Source organism: Aphis gossypii, chromosome 2, assembly GCF_020184175.1.
Source record: "Aphis gossypii isolate Hap1 chromosome 2, ASM2018417v2, whole genome shotgun sequence".
Taxonomy (NCBI): Eukaryota; Metazoa; Arthropoda; class Insecta; order Hemiptera; family Aphididae; genus Aphis; species Aphis gossypii.
Window position 1 is genome coordinate 6,735,879 of NC_065531.1, and position 15,204 is coordinate 6,751,082.

Consider the following 15,204-nt stretch of genomic DNA (forward strand, 5'->3'; position numbering starts at 1 on the left):
TATAAAAGTAGTCATTTTAATTGGTACAAATAAAAATAAAAATTATAATTTACACAAAACAAATTATAATTACAAAATATCTTACAATTTTTGATTTTAATTAAAAAAAAAAAAATTAGATTTTAAAATATTCAATAAAAATAAGTTCATGTGCAATTTGGGCGTGTTTTTCTGTAACCAATCTTATTCAGTATTACGGCCGTGGCACTCGGAATCAATTTAACTCATCTTATTTTGAGATATTTTAATAAGTAACATTTAATTTATTATTTTTTACAAATAAAAAAATGCAAATACGCAGTTTTGAATGACGGAAACAAACTAGCGTGGAATATTCAGTACTTAAAACAGTTTAAACACACACGACAGACAAGAGTCATAAAATAGATTAGTGGTAAATGATAAAATTATATGGTTATATCAATAGTATATTTTATCAAAATAAATCGGTATATACCATCGCCTCGCAGTATAAAAATAAATTTCAAATGTGACCCACAATATGATAACAGCTGGGGACACTCCTGCATTTTACAATTAAGGTTTTTAAAGAGGAAAAATTAAAATCATATTCAATATATTATACGTACGCGAACGATACACAAACAGGCAATAACATGGTATTTATCGAATAACATTTATTGTACAATACAAAAAACTTAGATTATCATATATTATAAGCGCATGGACAATCAAAATAATAACATTAATAATAATAATCGTCAAATACGCGGATAGCGATTGTTGATGGCGTTATTTTAAACATTCACCACATGGTGCATTTCTGGGTAGGGTTCATGGGACTTCCAGCTGGACAATTCCAAACTTTTGCAAAGTCGGGGCTGTTTCTCAACGAACCTATTACCCGGACTAGGCTGGGACTGTGCTCATCTTGGAGGATACCTTGGATTTGTTCGTCGTTCTTAGTGGTTGGTACTCGGCACCACAACTGTACAATACATTAAATTGTTATCCATAATGGGTTCTACATAGTTTATTAATTTATTGTCTAAAAAGTTAGATAGTATAATATATTTTAGATACTAAAAGATCTAATACATTCTACTATTAACATCACAGTTATAAAAACTACAAATACATATTGTTATTAAGATTAATATTATGTGTGTGATAAAATGTACACTCGTCACTTATGCGTAGCTAAATAGCCTAACCGAAACGCCGTGTTGTCATTATAATTTATTTTAATATAAAGATCAACGACATTTTTTCCGTCATGGTTAGGTTAGGTATGGCGTATGGCATTTCAACAAAATTTCAAAAATATGATGACTTTGACAATTGAAAACTAAAAATGATTGTCTTAAATAAGGTAGCAAAAATTGAAAAAATAATGTGATATTTGACATAGCTGACTATGTTCATTGAAATCAAAAATAACAACACTAAAAAATTTCTTAGACATAAATTCGATATTAAAAAAAATAATAATAAAATAGAGCTTTATATTATCATGTTAATCTAAACTCCACCCACGATTTCGTCATAATATTATCATAAATAATCATTAACTTAATATGTGTATTACAAAAACAGTGAACGATTTAAGAAAAATATCTTGGTATAAATAATTATATTGTTCAATCATTATTCTTCTCTTCAACTAATTTGTCAATTTATAAAATGTATATTGAGGAGAATTTTATGCGATGTAATATAAATGAATTATGGAGATTGTGTGAAAGTCGTGATGAACCGATTGGATAAGCTCTTTTTTTGGGTTACTCACGTTTGCGTAAGACAAGAAGAACAGTTGGTCGTTAGTGTATTTAGTGAGCCCTGGTAGATGGAAGCGTTGACCGATTTTATTCGATTTATATGCCTTCCACGACTGCTTCAGTCCCACATTATCGGCCATGTTTTCTCCAAGAGTGCGCGTGCCATTTACCTGAAAACAAATTATGGGATACAGTTAATCAGGACAATCAGGATGATTGATTAAGCGTAAAACACTCATTATTTCCAAAAGTATTCATGTTTTTGAAAATATTTGTTTACATAGTTTCAAATTGTTAATAAAACAACATTTTTATAAAAAAAATTATATTTTTTAATATTTTTTATCCTTATAATTTTTTAAGTTTTTTACTTTTTTGAATGACAACATAGATTTTTAATTTCTTATTCCAAAGCAGAATAATTTTTTGAGTATTTTGGTACATAAAAATCGAATTTAGGGTGAGTAGTTAATGAGTTATTCTTATTCAAAGTTTAGAGTGTTTAGACAAGCGGAGTAGTGGACAAACATTTTGCGGGGTACCACTCCACTCCGCGCAGCTAAACTTTAAATACGTATAATTCATAACTACTCACCCTAAATTCGATTTTTATGTATCGAATTACTCAGAAAATTCTTCTTCTTTGGAATATGAAATTAAAAATCTATGTTATCATTCAAAAAAGTAAAAAACGTAAAAAATTATAAGAATAAAAAATATTTAAAAATATAATTTTTTTATAAAAACGTTGTTTTTTTTTAACAATTAGAAACTATGTAAAAAAATATTTTCAAAAAAATGAATACTTTTTGAAATAATTAGTGTTAAACGATAAAAAAATCACCCTGTATACTATAATATTTTATACCACAGTTCGATAAATATTATACTAAAAAGTGGTTATGCAGAGGAGTTCATGATAATGATAGCACTAATCACAAAGAAAATAAAAATATTTATTGATTTTGTTATGAATTTTTTGATGTGAAAACACTTGTAACTCACAGCAGTATACTATATAAGCATTAAATTATTAAATTATTATATCAAATACGATCATAAGAACAATAATATTATTCTTGCCCGTCGCCTTTAGTACATTGTCTTGTTGACATTTCAGTTTGAGGAATGCCTCATCAAAATTACTGAAAGCGCTTCTTTTTTTGTACATTCCAAGTTTTAAAACTGATTGGCATAATCTTTATTTATTCAGAATGTAAAAATAGAATAAAAATTAAGTGCTCACTTGAGTATATAGGCTTAACTTGAACTTATCGTACTGATCTACGAAACACAGCGCCCGTAACAAGTACTGTCTCTCTGAGTCTGGTGTCCATTGCGGTACCTTATGGCCATGGATGTCGTAATTTTTACCTAAAACACGACGACATAATTTTATAATTTTATAATATTATAATTATTGTAGTAATGGCACTATATCCACAGTTTCGAATATAAGTATTGGAAGGTAAGGTTACCTAACCCAACTTTGGGGTGTAACAACACATATTGAAGATCCATTAAAAAAAAAATAATAGTTAAATAAACCTGAGATCCTTAATACAAATTCAGCGTTGAGGCCTTAGTTAATTCCCCCCCTCCCCGCTAAATCAGTCATTATATGTTAAAATTTAAAATGAAACTTCGGCAGTTTCGATATGTTACCTACCTTCGATGTCGAATCCGTGAGTAATTTCGTGTCCGATGACCGTACCGATCGCACCATAATTAACGACACTGCAACAACGCGGAAAGTATAGTCATCCATAGTATCACGGAAAATCATACGGACAAACCGTAAGTTAATAATTATAATTTATAAATAAATAAATAATAATAATTTCAGTTTTGAGAAATCTAAAAATGTTGTCACACTTACTCGTTGCCTTTGTAGAAAAATGGTGTCTGTAAAATCCCAGCTGGAATATCTGTGTGGCAGCGATTGGTGAACATGGAATAAAAAATTATCATATATTTAAACAACAAGTAATAAAAAATTACACTATGTTAGAAATATTCTCACTAATGGAATTGTCCATTCTATTGTAAAATGCGTTCACTTCCAATGGGTCAGTCAGGATTCTGGAATGGCGATCAATCAAAAATGTTCGAACATTAATTGTTATTAATTTATATAATTAAGTATAATAAAATACATTTTGTGCACTTACTGCTTTTCTGCAGATATTTTAGCAGCTGGCTGGCCCAACTGTTCCAGTATTTGACCAACTTCTGCGGTTTTGATATTTAAAATACTTTGAAGGTACTCGAATACCATGATGTTGACCTAATCGCCAGGTATCAAAAAATATAGTAAATATTATTATTTTTTTGTTCTAATAAGTACAGTGATGACTAATGATTATTCGGTAAAACTTTAAGTGTACCTAACATAAAGAGAACATTTTAAATTTCGGAAAATTAATTTTAAAAGATTCACACCGGGTAATAAATTGGGTCATATATTTTTTTCAATTACCGTTGCGTACCGTATCACTTAGATATATATATATATATATATATTAACATATTTTATATTATTGTAATATTCTTACGTAGCTGTATTTTTGGTCCAAGAGGTACGGCGTCTCAAAGATTTTCGGATAACCGACTCCAATTCTCAAGGCATCCAACTTAGATAACATCGTTTCTTTAGTTTCATCATCCGTCCAATCAGATTCACTAATCATGTTTTTGAGTTCTTCTTGCAGTTGACTAACCATCTCAAAGACCTTATATGAGAAATAAAAAACGTAACTATCCGTTGTTTCCCGCAGGTCGATCTACGTATAATATCTAATAATAATACAATATAATTACCTTCGCAATGGTATCTTTTAGGTCATTACGGGTGTAGAACTCGTAAGCTATGGGGAATTTTAGGAGAGACTTGGTCACTGACGTACAAAATTCCTGTCTTAAAAAAGACGAAATGGGTGAATATGCTTTTAACGGCTATTTAAATATTTTGGAAAAGCATGAGTATTAAATACCTGGTCAATCTTCTCTCAAACTGTATTATGGATTCAAAGTAGCTTGATTTCATATCTACCATAATGCTAGTAGTGTGAAGAACTAAAGATTCTACAACTCTCCACCAAATCAATCGTTCTGTAAGAGTTGGGTACAAATATAATTAACAGTAATAGAAAATATATTGTTATTATTATTATAATTTATTACCATATAAGTATTACTAAATTTTCGCACATTTTTTAATGAGGAATCAAGGTTTTGTTGATTAAACTTAATATTATGTATTAAAGTCTGAAATACACTGTGTATTATTATTAAGGACAGCTTTTTATATAAATATTATACATTTTTTTACTAGAAGAAAATTTACGATCTGTACATAATAATTACAATAAAAAAATTATATATTTACAGAAAAAAAAACGTATTACCACTAAAATATTTACTTTAATTTAAGAGAAATATTATAATTGACAATTTTAGTCAAAAATAATAATTTATAATAATTAATAATTATTAACAATTTTTTTAAGTAATAATAATCTATAGTTTAATTTGACATTTTAATATATATTTAATTAAAAGATAATTGAATAAGTTTTGTTGTTTATGTCTTTAGGCGTTATTAAGAGTAAAGTTATTCGCTTTGAAAACAAATTAAACAAAAATAAAAACTAAAATATGATTTTATTCACTTAAAAAATATGTATTTAAATTTCCAAATAATTAATTTTTTATTAATATTTAATCTCTTACTGATCATTTTTATTTTTAGATATAGGTAAATCATATAAAAATAAAAGACATCAAATATAAAACTGTTTTTTTTTTCCATTAATATAGTCAAAAAAAATAATCTGATGGTAAAACAAATATGAAATGTGTGTAACGGAAAAAATACAAACATTATTTGGTTTTCCTAGCAACGTATTATTTTGCGAGGTAAAAATTAACGAAATTACATGTTTCCGATTACTCATTTAAACATTTCCATGTTGAACATTTATAAACACAAGATTATATTGTATACTTTTTCTATCATAAAAAATTACTTACAGTTATTATTCAAGACATAAAATCAAAAATATGTTTTATAGCCTATCATAAGGCATATTAATAATATCATGTTTTTCCCAAAAGAAGGTAAGGTTTATAATGTAATGTATAAGTACCTATAAAATATTATAGTAGTCTAGAGAGACTACTTCTCTACTTCAACTTCAATATTAATCTATGTAAAATTGTAAAACCATTAGTGTGTGACATGATTATACACCTGAAAAGGCCTATTGATTATTATTATATTATTATTATTATTGCAAGTACACACTAATTTAGGAACTAGTTCAGTATAGCGATAACACTATTTTTATGAATTAACTAATATTTTATAACAAAACCAAGTACTCGTTAGTTATCAAAATATAAATATTCGTGGATTATGAGTGCAGTCATTAGTATATCTCTTGAACAAAATTAATTGTAAAAGAAATTGTTTTGCAAGTATATGACAGCAATGACAAAACTATTCTTAATGAATTAGAAGCTAAAAAATACTACTCATTTCATATCATGGTTCGTAAATTCTTTTTTTTTTTAATTAAAAAAATATTCATAACCTATTGCTATGTCGTATATTTTTTATAGATCACAGTAATACGGCCAAATCAGCGCCTTCGTCCGAATTCATGACATTTTAACAATGCCACTAGGTACTAATTATGTATCATGATATAAAAATTGTTTTACACTTCTAAAATAACGTTAAATTAATAATTTTTTTTTTATATGTTTATTTAAAGGCGTAGGTTAATAATGTAATAATGTTATTAATGTTAATTATGTTATAATGTAATATGATTAATTTACAAAAATATAGGTGTACTTACGAATATCTTCTAGAGGAGTGTCTATTAATACCCATTGGAGTTCCAATAAATATTCCTTTTCTCGGACTAATACTACATCGTCCATCGTCCATTGGACATTTGATTCCGTGGTAAAATGATCAATAAACGATTGCCAGTCAAACTATATCGAATGAAAAAAATACAAAAAATAATATATTAGTCACGTGTTTAAAGAATATGAAAAGCTTATGAATCTTAATGATACTCGTCATTCATCGAAATCTGCGTAAAACTCAATGCACGATTATTATTTAAAATTATTATTATAAGCTTTATAACAAAAATTAATCATATTTTAATCGAAAAACGATTCAAGAGAGAGCTCAATTTGTGGCTGATCTATGTCTGCCTTATAATATTGTCTTTTCAATATTCAAATAGTATTTCTAAAAAAAAAAAAACTAAGTATTTGGCATGGTTTAGGTAGAATGCAATATTTATAGTTTATAGATTTATATTTAATCATGTATTATACTTTAAAGTTAAAATCCTCTTTACAACTTATTGGACTAAATTATGTTCTAAAAAATTGAAGTCATTGTATATTTGAAAATTAAAGATTAAAATTACTGTGAAAGCAATATTACGCTCCGTTCAAAATGTATAAAATTACGTAGTACCAATTTATCATCCAATGGGTCTGACGAATTCGAGTACATGTATTTCATTAGGTCTCCAGTTCTGAATTCTTCTGGTTTGATTTCGTAGTCTATGTTATTCTGTAAAAATAATATACTAGAGAATAAAATATTATAAGATTATTATAAAAATACCTAACAAATGTATATGAACTTTGTAACAAAAACTTTTGTTTTAATCAATAGTTAACATTTTTGTTGTTTTTATTGTTTATTGTAGAAAACGACGACAGTCAAATACACTAAACTATAAAAATACTGACTAGAGAAATATTATGTGTAGAGTTTTAAATAAACCATTCTCTACAATAGATTATTTAACATTGAACAATTTATTAAAATCATACATTTAGTAATTTTATTTCCAAAGCCAGGACTTTAACGCAATTCTGGAGCACCAAAGTAGGGTTGAACAATTCGGAAGGGAACAAAGTTATGATGACCTTCACCATGTACTCGAGTTTAGCCCTCGCTATTCTCTCTTTAAATTCTTCTGCATCAAAGAATCTATGGATGTCAAATGGTCGCCGGTAACCAAATTTTTCTTGGTTATGGTAGTCGTACAGTGGTTCTGGTAATGGCGAACTATAACTTGATACAGGGCTTATCTGCGGACAAGAAAAAAAATTAAAAACCAATTAATAACATCAACATTAAATAATAACCAAAATAGCTTTTTTTTCAAAAAAAAAAAAATAATAATAATAAAATAATAAATTAAATGTCACTTCTATCTTCATTTGATTTTTTCTTTATATTTATACTACTTACCAATTAAAAAATACAAAAATGTAATTTTTCCAGCTATATATCACCACAATATAAAATGATCACAATTTTTATAAAAAAACTTCATTTATTATATTATTTTTGTTTCGTACTTTAAAAAACATAATAATATATATATATATATATATTAATACTTAGTGTTTATATTTACAGTAAGAGATGTGAGGTTAGTGTTTGGGTTCACGTCCACGCCTAACTGTAACAAGATATCGACTCCAAGGTATCGCTGAATCAGCGCCAGGGTCCTTGCCACGTTGAACGAGGTCCCGTTGAGGTATGTGGCAGTAGTAAAATCCGGAAATTTTCGAGGCAGTCCAACCTTTTCCAGGAACACAAACACTGGTTCATATTCCACTGAGTTAATTGTTCCTGCGAGTACAAACAAACACACACATAATCTATTTTATTAAAATAGATCAACCAAAATATCAAGGTTTTTAAAATATTAGAGCACCAACGGGTATATACATTTTCTCTAGAGCTGATGGCACACATTAACCGATAGCGACTAGGTAACCTTATCTTAATGGGAGGAGATTGCCAGACGAATAGTGATTTGTTTTCTCTGCATAATTTTAGTATTTCCTGTTTTATCATACTTCCATAAATTAATTTGTAGGAAAGGGGGAGGGAGAGCAAAAATTAAAGATTTAATTACTTAGTCTTTACATTTAATATTATAGTTTTAAATTACTCACTATAAAATATATATTTATTTTATAAATATGTGTTAAGGTATTGTTAAGGTATCCTACACAATGTACTGTAATATATTTATCTTTCTACGCATAAGATAGAAAACTTTACGTTCAAAATATTCTATTTACTTGGCTATTATTTTTATTATTTTAGTTGAATGCAGATTTACTTAAAGGTAAGAATATTATGCAGATACGACAATAGCAATAATTATATAGTTTTAAGTTTTATATACAATATTATTTCAAATACATAGATTAAGAAAAAATATATTTATTTATACATTTATAAATATTCCTTAAAATCAACGAAATATGCAAAATATGCATTTTAAATTTTTCTATAGTATAGTTCGGATTTCTAGCTTGGTCTACTATAAATTAAGAGCGTGTAAATCAATATATAACTCCCACAACTTCATAGTACTATTAATCATTATAATTACTATTGTTATAAAATTAGTTATTGTAAGATACTCATTTATTGTAATATAATATTATAATATATTTTAAATTCTATTACTGCGCAGCCAGAGCAGATACACGCGCACGCTAGTAACAAAATATGATATTTCTACTGCGAAAACAATCATTATATTTTATATATTATAATAAACGATAAATATAATATACTTATTATATTATAATGACGCACCTTTTTACAATGTATGTCCAACTGTTGATCATTCACCCTCTCTCACTACTCGGCACGTATTGAAATCTATTAAGTATATTTTAGACCTTCGAAAAATACTTCTCATTTTGTGTTCTTATTTTGTAAATGGCCGTGTAAGACTCCACATACCTATTGGCCTTATTATTATTTGTTACGTATCCCGCTCAATAATATATTCGTATTTTTTATATTTTATCACGAGACAGTTTTCTTTATTTTCGACAGAATTTGGGTGGATTAGATACCGCCACTGTTGCAGCTATAGAATGCCCGTTGCTAGTTCCGAGAACATTAAATTAAATAGCCGTAATAAACCTGGAGATGAAAAGAATACGACCCGAAATCAACGTCGGAGGTGGTACCTTTTATATTAATATAATATAGTATAGGTACGTTATTATGCGCAGTATTATATTTTATCATAAATGACATAAATATCATGTGTCAAGTAAATCGCTATTACCCTCCAAACGTTTCGAGGCATCACCGCATTACACATTTAACAAAAGGGGGTGATACCTGCACTATTGCCCGTTGGCCTGTATTTTATGTAATAAAATATATTTATCTTACTTATATCCATACATGACCGATATAAACGTCTGGCTTCTCTTACGGACCGCAGATCATTTGGGCTATCGTCCGTTTCTAAGATCTCTGAAACAAAAAAGGTTATTTATAGTAATGTATATCATTAACTGTTTAATGGACACAGCGATAAACGATAAAAACAATAACGGTGGAAAATATAATAAATAATAATTAACATAATGATTAACGAATATTTAGTTATTGCGTATGAAAGGTTAATTCTGAAGAAAAAATAATATTTATTTATGATTTACAAACTGTGTCTTATGAATGAAATTAGTACCTATATAAAAATAAGATTAAAAATATATTATTTAGAACTAAATTAATAATAAATGTTTTACGACATTATAAGCATTTGAAAATAGTTTTAATAAAATGGTGATAGGCATAATTTTATATCACAAGAAATTGTATTAGTTGTGACATATAATAATTGCTTAGGCTGTATAGAAATCGTTTTTTATGACCATGTGTAATTATTGTAATTTTTACAGACAATTCAAATCAAAATAATTCATTTGAAGATATCATAATATATAATTTTATTATCAAATTTAAATAAATTTTTAATACATACTTCGTTTTAAATTTATAGTTGACTAATGACACATACATTATAATCAAATATTCACGTGAACTTTAGATTAACAATGATGATGTGCTCGGCCAAATAAAGTTATCACGGTTGAATCAGGGTATACGAAAAAAAAATATTTTTGAATTATAATATTATGTTTAAAAAATATTGTCAGAGCATTAACGGATTTTGAAAATTACTGTTTCTTTAAGTTATAAAATTTAATTAATTTATCAAAAAAATTGACACTAAATAAAAACTTTGTACTTAAATTGATACTAAATTTAAAGCTATTTTTTCTCGAGAAGTCATAAGGTGAGCTTTACTTTTGTGAAATATACGATTGGAAAGTAAGATATAAATCGTGATTGATTTTCAGTCGTAAGATAAAAAAAAAGTTACTAATCAAAAAAGCTAAACATACACATTTTAAACTTATAGTTCACAAAACAAGATATACTTGTACAATTGATTGAAAAATAGTATATTATACCGTTGAATATTTTATATGTCTAAATTAAATATATTTTTTCGAAGTTTTTGAAGTTATAGTAGAGAATTAACAATACATATCGTAGTTCCATCCTCAATAGTTTTTATTACATAATAACTTAAATAAATTTTATTTTAATATAAGATAATATACCAAATGATTCGTTCAACGTAAAATATTCATTATTTCAAAAAATTTCAAATTTTAGATTCTAAACTTTAAATACTCATAACTAATAAACTACTTAGCTGATTTGTATTAACGTATGTTTTAATTCAAAAGATGAAATTTTATGATATTTTATTTTTGCACTATTCATTTTACGATTGATAAAATCTAAATCATTAATAACTTACTAACCCTAATAGTTGTAAAATAAGAAGAGTATCTAGGGTCAAATATTTCGGCTTAATCTTTGAACAGAATACCTATAAAATGGCTTTTGCATATAAACAATATAACTACGTATGTACCTAAGGATAATTATGTAGAATTTATACTGTTTGAGGAAAATAATCTCTTTAGAAACTATGCGTATTGTATATTTATTTCTCTACCAATTTTTATTTCAATATGACATAATAACTTGTTACGATACTTACAAAAATGTTATTAGGTCATTAAATATCCAACAAAATAAAATTGTTCGTAAAATTTCTTAATAAAATACTTTAGACTACATATTTAAAAATTAATTTTAAAGGTTTTGGCGTAATACCTGTAATTTACTCTAAAAAAATTTGCAATCATGTTTATAATAAAAAAAAATTAGATGAGTATTAGGATGTATTCCAAACATAATAGAACATAAAAATATTAAATATTAAAGATTCTTTAACTATTTAGGATTTACTATTTTCAATTCAATGCCGTTTAATATATATAAAAAAAAAACTATGAAATTATATCTTAAAATTAATAACACAATAACAGTTTTTAATTGGTTTCTCAAGGAGTTAATTATTCTAGCTATTAAGACATTTATATTTATATATTTTTTTATTTGCATTTGTAATATGTAACTCTCTACTTCCACCATAAAATCCGATTATAAAAGAAATATTTATGTATATATGTAACAATATAAATTACTCGTTTGATTAAAAAAAAAAAGAGTAAAAAAACGCATGTCCCTATACCTATTCTTATTGGATTTTTACGATATTTTAATTTTAACATGAATTATGACTTATAGATATGTAAAATATTGATTCTAAATATCAAACGATATTTTCAGGTTATACTTATTTTATAGCTTATAATTTTATCAAAATATGAAAATTGGAAAGGAATTTTTTTTTTTTTTTTGGTATGACCGCTGCATGTTAACTCGGCTTATTTACGAATTTAATTCTTACCCAGGCAACGGTAATTATATTTTATTATACGCCCATTTATTTCGCTGTCACGTAGTTAGCCTTACAATAAAATAGCCCTAAACATATTATTATATGTCACGTTCATATTATTATTATTAATACTATTATAATAATCACTTGTAACTTCCTTGGTAATGTTTTTTGATTTTTCCACAAACCAATTGGTAGGGATTTCAGATTGCTCCTGATGATTTTGCTGCCATTTTCCACACGCGAATTCATAAAAATTGTCGCAAGGATTAACGTCCAAGTTAATGGATTTCATAATGCTACTAGCTGCACATTCATCGTATACGGTAAAAAAAATAACGACCATATTTGCAAACATGAAAAATAATCACAAAATATTATTAAAAACCACAAGTAACATGAGTTATGGTATAAAATTAGTAGGCATAACTGCAGTTTAACCCAAAATAATAATAATTATTAATTACGTCTTTTTTAGACTGTAATATCATATTATATATTTTTATCACAATATGTTACTGTTTCTAAATATTATTCCATAATATGCTATGAATAAGTAAGTAGTACAAACCTGCTACTAGACATTCATCGGATACACACGTCACATTTTTTTCAGCAAATATACCATCTATAATACAAAAATAACAAAAAAACAATTACGGTTATTGTTCACTGCACTATATTATACTCAAGTCCGTAAATTTAATGCATTTAAACATTTTTAAAAATCCACTAAAAATACTAGTGCAAATTCGAAATATTAAAAGTTCAAAAGTATCAGCATAAAATGCAATATAGATATACTAAGAAATCATAATTCAAAAAATCTGCCAAGTATGAAACGTTTTAAGTTAAATAAATTATTAATTATATATATATATATATATACGATTATAAAATTAATATTTATAAGACAAATATTAAACAATAAATAATAATTTGTAAAATGTATGTAAAAAGATTTAATTTACGGCAATAATAAAAAATATATTGAAAAAAAAATTATCACGTATTACAGTAAGCTAAAAATAATGTATTTTCCTTCAAATACATGCTTCTAATATAAATTTGAAATTGATTATATTATAATATAAGAGAGATAGTATTCAGTTATCGACTTACCACCTCGAACTCTCATTATCGCCAGTACAAAAAATGTACAGGTCAGCAGGCAGGCGAAGAATATTATCCATTTTTCCAGAACAGTTCTCTCCCGAAATAGATCTTGGAGTTTCCTGTCAAAGAGATGCATCGGATTGTATCTTATTGCTAGTGAAAAAAAAAAAATCGACTTGACAGCCAAACTTAACCACCGCAGCCGATGGTCAAAAAGTATGATATTATATACAGCTATTATTTACAACTGAATGCGTGAGCGCTATCGAAGAAAAGAAACGATGATTCTTTCCACACAATGTAATTTTCGTATTAATCAGTTGTAATATACATTTGGTAGAAAATGGACTAATTTCGTCTTTGACAATTACAGCTAACGATTATCTTCTGCATGTTATTATAATATCAATTAATCAAATTATTTTTTTATCGACATAAACGAATAATAACTACTATAATATTATGTATACACTATACAGCATGATTGACCGAGCATACAAACCTCGCTGATTTTATCTTTGAATAATACAGTCAATCAAATTTTGATTTAAAATGTTTTTTTTTCATTCAAAGACCACATTTTAAAATGAATTGGATTTTTCATTCTATTTAAGGAGTTTCTCGGAGATATGAAGTGATAGATACACTCTTTTAAATGTGAATTGCTATTTTTATTTTAAATTATTACAAAAAACTTATTTGTAAAAATCTACTCTTTCAGTTTATTATATTATGGTTTTAAATTAAAAATATACTAAATGTAATATTTTGACTAGTTTAATAATCTTAATTAAGGTTGAGATGATTTTTTATAAATTATAAAATATTAATAAAATATAATATATTGTTATTAATTACTATAATTGTCATATTATAATAGTCCCATAATATACTTTAAACTATTATCTTTAGTAGATTAAGTTAAATGACTTAGGAACTGTTTATTCAAATTTCAATTAATATATACATATATCTAATGAACATATATTACAGGCAAAGTATACAATTTGGGAGTTTTCAATGCTAGGCCATTTTATAGAGCCTTTAAATATTAAGCAATATAGAATATTATAGATAATATAATTCAATCGTAAAATATAGTAAATAATATAAATAATTATATTATTAGAAAATTATTATTTTTATTTTTATATCACCTATTATTGCATAAACTGCTTCCGTGACATTTTGATGCATATAGTCGCTCCGCTGTTTTGCACTTGTGTTTCCATGTTTTACATTTTTGTACACAAGTACATCGGTCGTAGGCCTGTCCATACAAATTGGAAAATTTCCGTACTATTTCTAGAAGAGATTTTGGTTTTTGGCAGATTATCGACTTTCAGAAATCTTTCTTTGAAAATTACAAATCGGTTTCTACTGAAGAAAATTGAAAGGTGGTTTTCCTTAGTCCAACGATGGTCCCATTGTAAGAAAGCCGATTAGAACAATCGAATAAACACAATAACTTATCCAAATCTACAAATAATAATCCGTGCTTAATCTGGTCCTGATGTTTTTAGTTTTTACTATATAGTATATATTTTAGAATTATATACAAAGACCATTTTATATAACGTCTGGCATAGTAGAAAACGCCAAAATTGTACACTTTTCCCGTATAATATTTATATTTTTATATGTTATTA

At 26.4% G+C, this 15,204-nt stretch overlaps 1 protein-coding gene across 1 annotated transcript; it reads right to left on the bottom strand.

The window, feature by feature from the left end:
- Positions 1 to 560: 560 nt before the first annotated feature.
- LOC114125790 (neprilysin-2-like) lies at positions 561 to 13,837 on the bottom strand. The gene is made up of 18 exons (XM_027989563.2): positions 13,562 to 13,837; positions 13,011 to 13,067; positions 12,587 to 12,745; positions 10,000 to 10,083; positions 8,204 to 8,421; positions 7,611 to 7,871; positions 7,246 to 7,344; positions 6,605 to 6,746; positions 4,733 to 4,850; positions 4,560 to 4,656; positions 4,295 to 4,471; positions 3,911 to 4,026; positions 3,763 to 3,821; positions 3,619 to 3,667; positions 3,409 to 3,476; positions 2,986 to 3,113; positions 1,751 to 1,909; positions 561 to 949 (listed from the first exon to the last, which is right to left on the bottom strand). Exons 1-18 carry the CDS (start codon positions 13,689 to 13,691, stop codon positions 767 to 769), a joined length of 2,304 nt encoding a protein of 767 aa, XP_027845364.2. The 5' UTR covers positions 13,692 to 13,837; the 3' UTR covers positions 561 to 766.
- Positions 13,838 to 15,204: the final 1,367 nt, after the last annotated feature.